We start from the raw sequence: 12,912 nt of genomic DNA on the forward strand, positions 1-12,912 counted from the left end.
ACCTACTCAACATGTCTTGAATATTCTAGCAGAAGAACTTGATTCTCTATAGACAGTTGTCTTTCTCCATCTAGAAAAATCATCCTCTCCAATGAAGTGTCCAGCTTTTGGAACAACACATGTGGCAGAACCAGAAAGAAACAGGACACCATCTTAGGAGGACACACACAGCAAATCAATTCCGGCGATCAGTGGGGTTGACAGGTGTCACAGCCAGCTTGCTCTCAATTTACGAGACATAACACAAGAGTAAGATAAAATGCATTAAAATTTACAATGAAATATTACACAAGAGTAAGATAAAATGCATGACAATTATTTAGAGCTGTAAGTGAGTTCCTATAAGGGAATAGACTTCATTTTCCAGAAAAGTGTACTTTATATAATATGTAACCAATAAAGGAAGGTATCAATTACATTTTGAAAGCACTTTGTATTTGGAACTTTACCTTGCTTTCTTGGAAAGTAAATTCATATAAAATAAACCAGTTTTTTTTTTTTTTTCTCAATCTGAGGAAGGCCTAGAGGTCAGGACAAAGCATTCATGATCACTTACATAGTTACCTTATGTGTATTAATAGTTCTCTTTGACTGCATTATGCACAATCATGTGAAAATCCTCTATAGATTAGCAAAGACTTTATTTTATTTTATTTATTTATTTTTTTTGTGTGAGACGGAGTCTTGCTCTGTCGCCAGGCGTCAGGCTGGAGTGCAGTGGCGAAATCTCAGCTCATTGCAACCTCCGCCTCCTGGGTTCAAGCCATTCTTCCGCCTAAGCCTCCCGAGTAGCTGGGACCACAGGCGCGTGCCACCACACCCAGCTAATTTTTTTGTATTTTTAGTAGAGACAGGGTTTCACCATGTTGGCCAGGATGGTTTCGATCTCTTGACCTCGTGATCCACCCACCTCAGCCTCCCAAAGTGCTGGGATTACAGGCGTGAGCCAACGCACCCGGCGAGTCGTTTTTTTTTTTTAAACTGAGGTCTCTGATGATGGTATTGGGTCCACAAGGTTGGCTCTATACACCAATAGACCTAAGCATGACTAAACAATATTTATCATAAATATGAAGCCAGCGATTGCTGGTTGTGTGGTCTTGAGTGAGTTACTTAACTTCTCATCAGTTTTCGTTTTTTTGGGAAAGGGTATAACCTACCTTATTGTAAAGAAATAGGCATGTAAAGTATCCATCAAAATTCCTAGCACACAGTAGCTGCTCAGTAGAGCACAGTAGGTACTTCAAAATGATAGAGATGCAAGCTTAAGGTCTGGAGCAAGGCTGACTGGATTTGAATCTTGGCTCTACGCTTCATTAGCATTGTGACTTTGAACAAGTCTTTACGTTTCTGGATCAGTTTCCTCATTGATAAATTGAGGAGGATAATAATACCTGCAATCATAGCATTGTTGAGCAGATAAAATTAGTTAACACTTGTAAAGTGCTTTGGAACATTGATGAACATATAGGGCTTAATAAAGGTTAATTATAACTTATATTTCTATTCCTTTCAGCTTTTAGAGACACTTGCATCTTTTTGTAGTTCTATATTAAAACCATGGAGAGATAGCTTACCATGTATAAAATGTATTTCACTTAATGCTGTCACACCAGCTGTTTTCAGCAGTTTTCCATTATTGTGGCCCTGTAACTAGCTCTCCTTTGATATGTCCTCAGATCCTCAGTAGAAATTACTTTAAGTTTGGCTGCTTAACTGTACAATAATAATTGTTAGTTTTTGACTTCCCCTCTAAGGATCTATGGATTCCTTAAAGAACACGGAGGAAGAATTATTTGGTGGCAAATTAGAAAAGCATTGTATGGATCAAGACCCTCCTTTGCAACCCTATCGTCACTTTCTTTCCAACGTAATTGTACAACACAGTAATTTTCTGCAGAAGCAGCTCTGGCACCTCATTTCAGTCTAAGTTTTTCATCATTTGTTTGATGTTCCTCCTCTTCAACATACATGGTGACAATGTGCTATGTACGGGTCATACAAAGGGTTGCAAAAGGTCTCCATACTCCAAGAGTGTGTACGAGGAGCAAGGCAAGGATATAACCAACTCACTCACTAATTGTAGCAAAAATCCAACGGTGATAACCTCTCATAAGGTTACATGAGTGAAGGGGATTCTGAGTAAGAACTTAGGGAGAGGTTTACAAAGAGGCAACACTTATATTGAGCCTGAAGTATGGCAAAGGAAGAGAGGAAACATGACTGAGGCAGAGAGTTCAACATGAGCAACGGCCGGGGAATGTGAAAATACACAGCTTATTCGGGAACAGCAGGTGGGCTTATGTGGTTAGAGCAGAAGGAATGTAGGCAGATGGTTAGGAGAGGAGGAACAAAGGTCCCTGGCTCCTCAGGGAGTCTGTTCACCTGGCTCTTCTCAGGCTCCAAGGTGTGGCTTCTCTGACAGCTCCCTCAGGATCAGGTCCTAGGTGTGACCTCAGATTTCCTCCTTTTCCTGGCAGTCTTCCTTGACTTTAGCCCCTATATCCTTTTACCTCTTCACATGAAAGGCCCTATTCTTTTTTATTTTACATCAGACTTTGCTGGTCTGACATTATTTACCTGCCATCTGTTGTAAAATATACGGAAGATGAAATGGCATAAGACTTTGTCAAAGCGTTGGCCCTTTAAGATAAAAATCTGAGCCTAACAAAATAAGAACAGGACAGGCAGCTTAGGTAGACTGTGGGGGGCGGGAGAGACATAACTGTGAAGTAAGAAAATGATGCTTGGTACATAGATGGTGTTCAGTCAATATTTGTTGAATAAATGAATTGGAAGACAGCTTGATAGACTCATGTATTGCAGGGTATCTCTGTGTATGGCCATCTGCCTCTCGAAGAGCACCTCCTATTTGGAAAAGAGAAGGGGAAAGAGGAAGGAAGGGGAGAAAAGATATGTGTGTTCTGGCTCTCCATGCATTTGTGCCAAGGTCAGGTTTGTTCTTGAGTTAGGAATTCCTTGTCTAGCAGTCTTCTCTTTTAGGGAAGAAAGGTGTGTGTGTATCTGTGTGTGAGAGTGTGTGTGTGTGTGTGTTTGTGCGTGTGCATGTGCATCTGCACATGCATACACACACACAACATACAAATACAGTGACCCAATATTTATTTCCTTCTAGTAATGCCAACACCTAAAGACCTCAAGCTATAAAATCATTTCTTTGCCAGAAGGTAACCTGGGGGAAAATAATAAGAAAAAAAAGCTAAAATCATTCAGTGAGAACTCAATTATGTTTCGCACTTAAGATACAAAGAAGTCTTGATTCTAATCTCAATAAGCTTTTAATGTGGGAAGACATTAAGCCAGAATATTTAATGCAGGGAGATACTGCAGTTACAGAACTCAAGGCCTTGCTCCTCCAAGTGTGGCTCCACCAGCTGCAGTATCTCCTGGAAATTTGTTAGAAATGCAGACTCTCCAGTTCCACCCCAGACTGACTGAAAGTGATTTTGTCTAAACAAGTCCTTAGGTGAATCATATACATGTTAGTATTTGAGAAGTACTGACCTGGGGGTGGGGATGGGATCTGGGACTGTGTCTTAAAGGAAATAAATCCTGAGCTGTGTTTTGAAAGTGAGTATGATTAACCAGGTTAACCTGTTAACTTGTTCCAAGTAGAGGAAACAACATAAGCAAAAGCTCGGTGGCATGAAAAAGTATAGGGGTGTTTTGGGAACTTGTCACCTGAAATTGCTAATCAAGAGTGGGAGAGAGGAAGCGAGGGAAATGCAGAGATGAGGCAGTTCAGGCGGTGGCCAGATCGTGCTGCAAGTGTTCTAGGGTAAGGAGATTTGACTAGACCTAGTCCTTAATAGAGTCGCATGATGACATGTTCAGATTTGCATTTAGATCACTGCAACCCTGAGGAGGCTGGAAGGCAGAGAGATTAATTAGGAAGCTGAGGCAATAGTTTTGGAGAGAGATAATGAGAGTCTAAACTTAGGTTGTGATAGCGGGATGAAGAGGAGGGGGCAGGTTTAAGACATTTTAGGAGCTAATAAACAGAAGAAAGGCTTCAGAATGGATTGGAGGTGGGAGGATGAGGGAGGGCTGAGTTTTGATTAGATGACTTTTAGGATGGCATAGTGTGTGACTGTTCGTGAAGCCACTAATGGAGATGAAAGAATACAGTAGGACGAACAGGTTTGAAATTATGAGTTCAAATTTTAAAATGTTCAGTTCAGGTGAATAGAATACATGTATAGATGGTCTCTGACTTACTATGTTTGACTTTATAGCCGTGAGAAGGTGACATGCATTTAGTAGAAACTATAGTCCAGTTTTGAATTTTGATATTTTTCCTGGCTAGTGACATGAAGTAGGATACTCTCTTGTAATGCTGGGCAGCATCTCTCAGTCAGCAACGTAATCACAAGGATAAACAACTGATATTCTACAATTTCCTGTGCCGCTAGATGACTTTGCCCAACTGTAGGCTATGCTCTAAACACACTTAAGGTAGGTTAGGCAAAGCTGGGATATTTAATAGGTTAGGCATATTAAATGCATTTTTGACTAGTGATATTTTCAATTTATGAAGGATTTACTGGGATGTAACTCCAAGTAAGCGGAGGAGTATCTGCATAGAAGGGAAAAAAGGAGGAAATAAGAAAAGGGTGGAGAACAGAGTGAATCAATCAGCATGGAGGAGGAAAAAATGCCCTGCCCATTTTTGGGCAACAGTGATACACATAGTGCATCCATGAGCTTTTCTTCTAGTTGTATTTCCAAAGGTTGCCTCCTTGGAACTTGGTTTCAGCAACTTGGTGGACCCTGAAAAATGTAAATAATCGGATTCATGGTTTCCTATCTGATGATCAACTCATTGTTGCCACCATTTGCTCTAATATGAAAAAACAAACAAACAAACAAACAAAAAACCTTAAAAAAAATCTATGGTTCAAATTGCTCTAGTGTGTTTGTCTTTTTCCAGATTGTTGAATGTGTGAATAACTTTGTCCATGTCACAAACACCATTTCCAAAATGGCAATAATACAATTCAGTATGTGTATTTTTGGAGGTCATCCTTCAAGCTCTGGATGACTCTTCTGCTACAAATCTTGCCCATCTGTGAACTGTTATGGCCCTTTTATTTGTACGTTAAAATTCAGAACTGGATCATAGCCTGTCTCTAAAGTTATTTTTCTAGACTTGACATTTTCTCGAGGAGTACAGGTTACTGAATCAGAAGAGAAATTAGTCCAATAACATCTCTAAATGTCTTGAAAATAAACATTTGTTACAGTTTTAGGTTCATCATCAAATCAGAATCCCTGAAGTGAAACCTGAGTATTGGCACTTACTAAAAGTGCCCTGGATGATTCCCGAGTACAGTCACAATCAAGAACCACTGACTTAAATGGTCAAGAGTGCACCCCCGCTCCCCGCATCACTAAGTATATCTTCAAAGAGATTGAAACATAGTATTTGACTAAAGAGAACTTTTAATAAACACTAATCATTAAGTATTAAATCTTGTTTTATGCCAAACGTATATTTTACATTATCAAAGTGCTCAATAATTTGGAGAATATATAATACATAATCATGTGTATATAAAAAGTCATCACCAAAAGATTCATTGTTCATGTTTTAGAATTCTTTCCATGAAAGTCGTGGTGACTCACGCCTGTGATTCTAACACTTTGGGAGGCCGAGGCGGGGCTGCGGGGAAATCGCTTGAGCCCAGGAGTTGATGACCTGCTTGGGCAACTCGGCAAAACTCCTATCTCTATAAAAATAATTAAAATTTTTTAAAAAGAATTATGATTTCCATTTTATTTCAATGCTTTGTCTTTTAAAGGAATTTGTTGACATAGCAATGATCAGATTCCATATGCAATTTTGTATCTTGCTTTTCAAATTTGCCACAGGCTTCTAAAAACGTCCCAGACTTGTGTGTCTCCATGGAAGAAACTCCGCAAGTACTTAAAATGTTCTGATCAGTCATTCTTAGACAATGCAAAGTAAAAGGTAGGCATGGGGTTTTATTAGTTTGGGAAGAAGGGAGGCATTCCAACCGGCTTCTTTCGCTCTTGCCAGGTTCAAACATGGCGGGCCGCAGCCAGCCCTTCCCGTACACTCCGGTCGCTTTCCTATAACCCCCGCCAATCTTTGGCGCTCCTTTTTTACCTTCCTTCCCCCTCGGCGGCTCCAGGGGGTCGGCACCTCGGAGCTTGACAGCAGACCTGCTTCCCGCCCCCACGCGAGGGCCCGCCCACCAGCCCGCGCCAGCCAATAACAGGCCGCGCCGAGGGGGCTGGCAGCGCCAGTCGGCCCCGCCTCCCCAGCCTCTCTGTGGCCTGCGGCTCCCGGGCGGGTAGCGCCGGCTCTCGGTCGCGTCGAGTGATCGTGTGGAATCGCTGATCGCGGGCGCTCGCCGCCGGCCATAGCTCAGCCCAGAGCCGCCAAGGCCGACGGCCCCCAGCCTCCGCTATGGACTTCGAGGACGGTAAGCGCTGCCTCTGGCTGGTCGGCACGGCTGGCAGGAGGCGGGGTGGCCTGCGTTGAGGGTCTGTTTACCGTCTCAAGATGGCCGTGTGGGCTTTGTTCTGCGGGCCCTGAGGCCGCCGGCCCGCCGCGGGCCCAGCGCCCGGAGTCGGCCTCTTTGGGGACCGGCGCGCCCTGATTCGGCCCGCCCGGCGCCGGCTGCCGGCGGAGACCTGAGAACTCGGTGCCGGGCAGGACGCGCCCAGAGCGCTAGGGCCTCCGGGCTGGAGCCCCAGACTCGCCTTGTCTCCTGGTAGTGGAAATTGCCCCGACGTCTCCAACTTCCCGGTCTCGAGCCAACGGGCGAGTGCGGCCTCACCCACCTAGTCTCGCATTCGCCCCACAGGGCAGCGACCCAGACCGTCCGTTTAGTTAATCCTCAGCCTCGGGTTACTTCTTGCCAGATATAATTTTCGGAGGCTTGTTCACAGTGATGTTTCTGGTTGTCCTGGTTTAAGATGAGTTGAAACGGTGTCTTTAAGTGATATATATATATACATAGATATCTATGCGAAATGGAAAGCAAGGTGTTTCCTGGTTAGCAAACTGTTGTGTTTATCAACAAAAATTATCTCGTTGTTAATCTCTAATTTGAAATATTTATGTGAACCAAACCACTTTTCTTTGGATCGTGTGTAGATAGGATTTAAGTTAATCAGAATTTTGGCACAGCAAGCATCGAATGTCCTTCTCATTTAAACACCTGTACACAGCCTTGTAAGTATTTGACCTACGGATTAAATAAACTGTATTTTAGCAATACCTTTCAGTTATCTCAGATATCAGTTCTTTAAACCACTTTTACAGGGTCACAAAGTAAAATTAATTTGGCCTTCACTTTTGTCTTCAAATTTTATTAGGAATTGTTGTCAAGATACGGTGGTGTGTAGAGACAACATTAGGGAGACATGGGAAAGGACTTGTATGATTAAACTGGATTTAATCCTGAGTAACCAGGCATGCTGAAGTAAAACCAGTTCGCTAAGTAGGCTGTAAACCTTTAACCCCACCAAAAAAAAGATCTTTAAATGAGATGTGATCTCAGTATATGTCTTACTCAATGAGGTTTTGATTTTTCGTAAGATTTCATGCTACAAAGAGTTAAGGCTGTCAAATATAGGTACAGATTTGTGAAAGAGGACTGGAATAGCCCTCTTGCGGCTACTTTTCAGTTACTTTGAAACAGTAAGTTCAGCTCTTCAGATTAGCACCCTCTCGTGGTTTTGTTTGTTTTAGTTGGACTTTGACTCATTTTGATGTAGATACCTTTAAAATACGAATATTTGAAATGTCCAGAGTTGGGAGTTAAAATAAAAAAAAAAATTATTGTATTTTCATGCTAAAGTTTGATGGTAATGCCAACACCCAACGTATAGCAGAGGCTAACAAGGTGGAAGTAGGGCAATGGAAGCAGTTCTTTCTCCTCCCCACCCAAAGCGATAAGGGAATCCATTTTCTGTAGAGAAATGAAAAACAATAATAAAACATACTATGTCTGCTTTCTGTTACTGCCATATGTCTACAATTCTAAACAGTGTCAGTGATAAAATACTAAACAATATTAGTGATAAAATACTCCCTCTCTCACTGCCCAGATACACCACTGCTGTATTTGGAAGATGGAATTTGACTAACACCATAGCCGAATCTAATCCTGTGCAGTGTAGCAGGATTCTGTTGTATCCAGATGACCACTACATTAAATTCTTTTGTTTTGTTTTTTTTAGTATGTATTTGTAAAATTAACTAAGGAATTTAACAGTTGTTAAATTAGTTTTGGCGAGGTAATTGGCAATATGGTTTTCAGTGATGACACATTCTGGATTAATATAGAATAAAATCATATATGTATATGCATATGCGTGTCTCAGATAAGATCTTGAAATTTTTTTTTTTTTTTTTTTTGAAATAGAGTCTCACTCTGTCACCCAGGCTGGAGTGCAGTTGCGTGATCTTGGCTCACTGCAACCTCCGCCTCCCAGGTTCAAGCGATTCTGCCTTAGCCTCCCAATAGCTGGGATTATAGGCGTGCACCACCACGCCCAGCCAATTTTTGTATTTTTAGTAGAGATGGGGTTTCACTGTATTGGCCAGGCTGGTCTTGAACCCCTGACCATGTGATCTGCCCGCCTTGTTCTTTCAAATTGCCGGGAATACAGGCATTAGCCACTGTGCCCAGCCAAAATTTTGAAATCTTTGAAGAGCAAATTAAATGGTAAAAGAAATTAACTTAGCAAAAATTTCATGTTACTTAAAATCAATTCTCAGATGTCTTTGCTTTTGCATTATTTGATACATAATTTAGTCTATCTGCCTTTTTGTTACTTGGTACAAATCAGTGCTGTACCCTCTCTTTTGGCTGTTGTTATATATCAGGTGTTGTAAACTAATGTTTACCATAATTTGGATAATAAATCTACCATTTGGGGAGATAATGAAGAAAAAAGAGATCGGTTTTCCCGAATGGAGTATTGGTAATTATTTGTACCCCAGTTTTGTAGATAATGCCATTTATGGGAATAATTACTGTCATTTAAAAAATTGTGCTTATTTTTGACTAAATGGTTATATAATTTTGAATTATTGCTAATATCACACTAATTCCTTTTTGTTAAATGTGTCTTCATAGATTACACACACTCCGCTTGCAGGAATACTTATCAGGGCTTTAATGGTAAGTACCCTCTTTCATTTCAGCTTTTCTCTTCATGCCCATAAAAATATATATCAATGTAAAAAGCCAGTTCAACCTATTTCAGTTATTTTTTTTGGTTCTTGATATATCACTTATGTGTTAATATTGTCTTACCATATATAGTGTTTGAATTTGGGAATTTGGTATCAGGAAATGTTAGGGGTTATTCACATTAGTTTGATTTTGTTGTTGTTGTTGTTTGAATTGTGATTCTTTTAATTTGCTCCAAAGGCCCTAACTACATTCTGAGTGATGAATCACAAGACACTGGCTGAGTTCTTTTCGTTGAATTTGAGGCTTTGGTATTGAGTAATGCACGCTGAGTGGATTATTGGCTTGGTTCTATATAGCTTGCATTGTAATGCATTTTGACCTTGTTGTTGAGGTCATTTTCTTCAGTGTGTCCAAATGTGTTAGTATATAAAGAGCTGTCTGGAGGAGCACATGAAGAAGCTTGATTGTTTATTGACTTGAGTATGACATAAGACCTGTGACTACAGAGCTAGATACAATTATGAGAGGTATGTAGAATACAATTGGATGTCATTTTGATAGGTATTAGAGTTAGGGCCCTGCCACATAAGATAATAATTACAAAAAAGAACACAGAACAATTAGTAGAGGTTAAAAAGCATGTGAAGGACTTGAGGGAATGCCATTAAATATCCTGATTGCCAGAGAAATGTAAAATTCAACTTTTGTATAGAATAGAATATATTCACAAAGTAAAACTGAAGCAAATGTACTACTAAAGAAGACTATGACATTTATGGGAATAATTACTGTACAGTTAATTTTTATGTACTGTCTTTAAAGATTAATATGAACTTTGGATTTCATGTGGGCAGAAAAGGCTTAACATATAGGAAATTAGTACTAAAGAATATATTTGTGAGCTGGAAATTCAGAATTACCAAAGGAAGTTTAATTTGCATCCACATGTAGGTTAGATTGACAACTAGAAAATTAACTAGAAAGCCATTTCATAAGTTTTGATATAAAGATTTTAAGACCTTGCACTTGGGAGGTGATAGTAGTAACCTTAAAGAACAAATTAGCAGAACTTGCAGGCTGACTAGTAATCGAGAGAAAATTGAGAGGGTTGAATAAAAATGAATCCAGGATTTTAAACTGGAATGTAGGACTAGTGCTTTTATGAGAGAGAAGGGGAGGGAAAGAATTTGTAATGATAAAAGGCCATCTAGGATTTACTGGATAGTTTGATTTAGTGTCTAAACATAGGACTTGAAATGCAGACTCATGTAGGCCCGGATGTTTATTAATTATTATACAGTCTTACAAAAAGATCTAATATTATGACTTTTTTTTTTCTCCTAATTTTAGTTATAACAGTGGTTCTCATGTGAGGGTGATTGTTGGAATCTCCTGGGGAGCTTTTTCAGTCTTTCTGTTCAGACATAGCCTATACCTCTTGAATCTTAATTTCAGGGCAAGTGGTCTTTGGCTGTGTATGTTGTGCAAAACTACTCTGAATGATTTTGGAAGGCACCTCTGGGTAAAGGCCAATGTTTGACAGTACTTTTAGATCTAGATTATTTATATTTTACAAATGAGGAGCTTAATTTCAAGGATTCAGTTTGACTTCATCCAGTGAATATATAGTGCTTGCTGGGCATCAGATACCATTCTAGGAGGTGGGAATATAGCAGTGAACAAAATAGACAAATATTCTTATCTTTGTGAAGATTTCAGTCTAGTGGGATGAAATAGTAAACAAGATAAAGAAGTAATATATATGTCATAATTTAGTCCACAGGGGAATAAAGGGAGTAATCGATATTGTATGTTAGATGATGATCATTGCTAGGGAGAATAACAGAGAAGGAGAATAAATGTGTGTGTGTGTGCACATGCGTGCGTGCGTGCGTGTACTTTTCTGTGTTGCAATTTTAGAGTCTCTGGGGAAGGACCCACAAAAAAGGTAACGTTTGAGCATAGATTTAAGATAGATGAGTATGCAAGCCATGAGGCTATTTAGAGGAAGACTTACAGGATTTAAGAAATAAACAATGTGTAGATACCAAAAAGTCAAAAATATTTTATTGTTAGCACTGTACTTTCTGGCAAGTGAAATGAAGTAGAAGGCATTGGAAAACGTGGCAAGATACAGATTTTCCCCAAACTATTTATTGGAAGGAAAATGTATTTCCAGTGTCTCCATGTTTTCCTTCTTGCCTCATAATACCTTTTATGTAAATAGCAGATAGAAGACGGGAGAGAAAAGGGTGTGGTAGCTCATTCCTGTAATCCTAGTGCTTTGGGACCCCAAGGTAGGAGGATTGCTTGAGGCCAGGTAATTGAAACGAGTCTGGGCAACATAATGAGACCCTGTCTCTACAAAAAATTAAAAAAAAAAAATAGCCGGGCATGGTGGTGCCTGCCTGTAGTTCCAGTTACTCCAGAGGCTGAGATGGGAGGATTGATTGAGCCCAGGAGGTAGAGGCTATGGTAAGTTATGATTGTGCCACTGCAGTCCAGCCTGGGTGACAGAGCAAGACCTCAACGCTGGCTTGACTAGAACAGATGGTTTTTTGCTGAGTAATTTTAAGACAAGGTTAGAGGGGTGAGGTGTAGCCAGAAAACATTGAAAATCAAAGATAATTTGCTTATATATAAGAAGCAATAGCAGGCGAAGACCTGAACAAGCTGAGGGAATAAACAGTGCAGGTTCAGGGGAACGAGCATTCCAGGCAGAGGGAACAGCAGATGCCAATATGGGTATACACCTTGTGTTCTAGAAACATCAAGGAGCCCGGTGTAGTAGGAGTGGAGTGATCAAGGGTGTATATAGTTGATAATGAAGTGAAGAGGTGATGGGGCAGATCATGTAGGGCAGGGTTTTTCAACTTTATCACATTTTGGACTGGGTAATTTTTTATTGTGGGGATATGTCCTGTGCATCATAGAACATTTAGCAGCCTTCCTGGCCTCTATGTGCTAGATGTCAGTAGCATCTGCCCCGAGTTGTGACAACCAAAAATGTTTTCAGACATTGCCAGTGTCCCCAGGGGATGCAAAATCTCCCCTAGTTAAGAACCACTGATACAGGTTCTTAAATGTTATTTTAAGCTTTGGCTTTACTTGGAGTAAGAGGAAACCATTGGAGGTTACTGAGCATTGAACATGATTTAACTTACATTTTGCCAGAATTATTCCGGCTATTGTCTTCAGAATAAACAGCAAAGGAACAAAAGTGGAGCAGGAAAACCAGTTAGGAGACTTTTGCAGTAACCTAGGTGGTAGATGCTGGTATCTTGTAGTAGGTTGCTGGTAGTGTAGACGTGCTAAAAAGTCCCATTCAAGACTTAATGTCACATAGTTATTTTGGTCATGGGTCAGATTTTTTTCCCCAGTATTCCACAGCTGCTTCTTTGTATTTTAATTAAAAATGAGCTTTAGGCCAGGTGTGGTGGCTCACACCTGTAATCCCAGCACTTTAGGAGGATGAGGTGGGTTGGATCACTTGAGGTCCAGAGTTTGAGACCAACTTGGCCAACATGGTCAAACCTTGTCTGTACTCAAAATACAAAAATTAGCTGGGCACGGTGGTGTGTGCCTGTAGTTCCAGCTACTCGGGAAGCTGAGGCAGGAGAATCGCTTGAAACCAGGAAGTGGAGGTTGCAGTGAGTTGAGATCACGCCACTGCATTCCAGCCTGGGTGACAGAGTGAGACTCTGTCTCAAAAAAA

General features: G+C 40.5%; 1 protein-coding gene across 4 annotated transcripts in view; it reads left to right on the forward strand.

Moving 5' to 3' along the window:
- Positions 1–6,297: 6,297 nt before the first annotated feature.
- ZNF326 (zinc finger protein 326) overlaps positions 6,298–12,912 on the forward strand; it is a 33,988-nt gene continuing 27,373 nt past the window's right edge. For 2 of the 4 annotated variants that reach the window (XM_017544105.2, XM_017544106.2), the window contains exons 1-2: positions 6,303–6,470; positions 9,138–9,182. Coding sequence is in view for 1 of the 4 variants with exons in the window: in XM_017544101.2 (XP_017399590.1) it covers positions 6,455–6,470; positions 9,138–9,182 (61 nt within the window). In the remaining 3 variants the exon portion in view is untranslated. Of the gene's footprint in view, positions 6,471–9,137; positions 9,183–12,912 lie in introns of all 4 variants that reach the window. The other 2 variants (XM_017544103.2, XM_017544101.2) reach the window with 2 other exon arrangements.

This window comes from Cebus imitator, unplaced genomic scaffold, assembly GCF_001604975.1.
Source record: "Cebus imitator isolate Cc_AM_T3 unplaced genomic scaffold, Cebus_imitator-1.0 Scaffold166, whole genome shotgun sequence".
Classification (NCBI taxonomy): Eukaryota; Metazoa; Chordata; class Mammalia; order Primates; family Cebidae; genus Cebus; species Cebus imitator.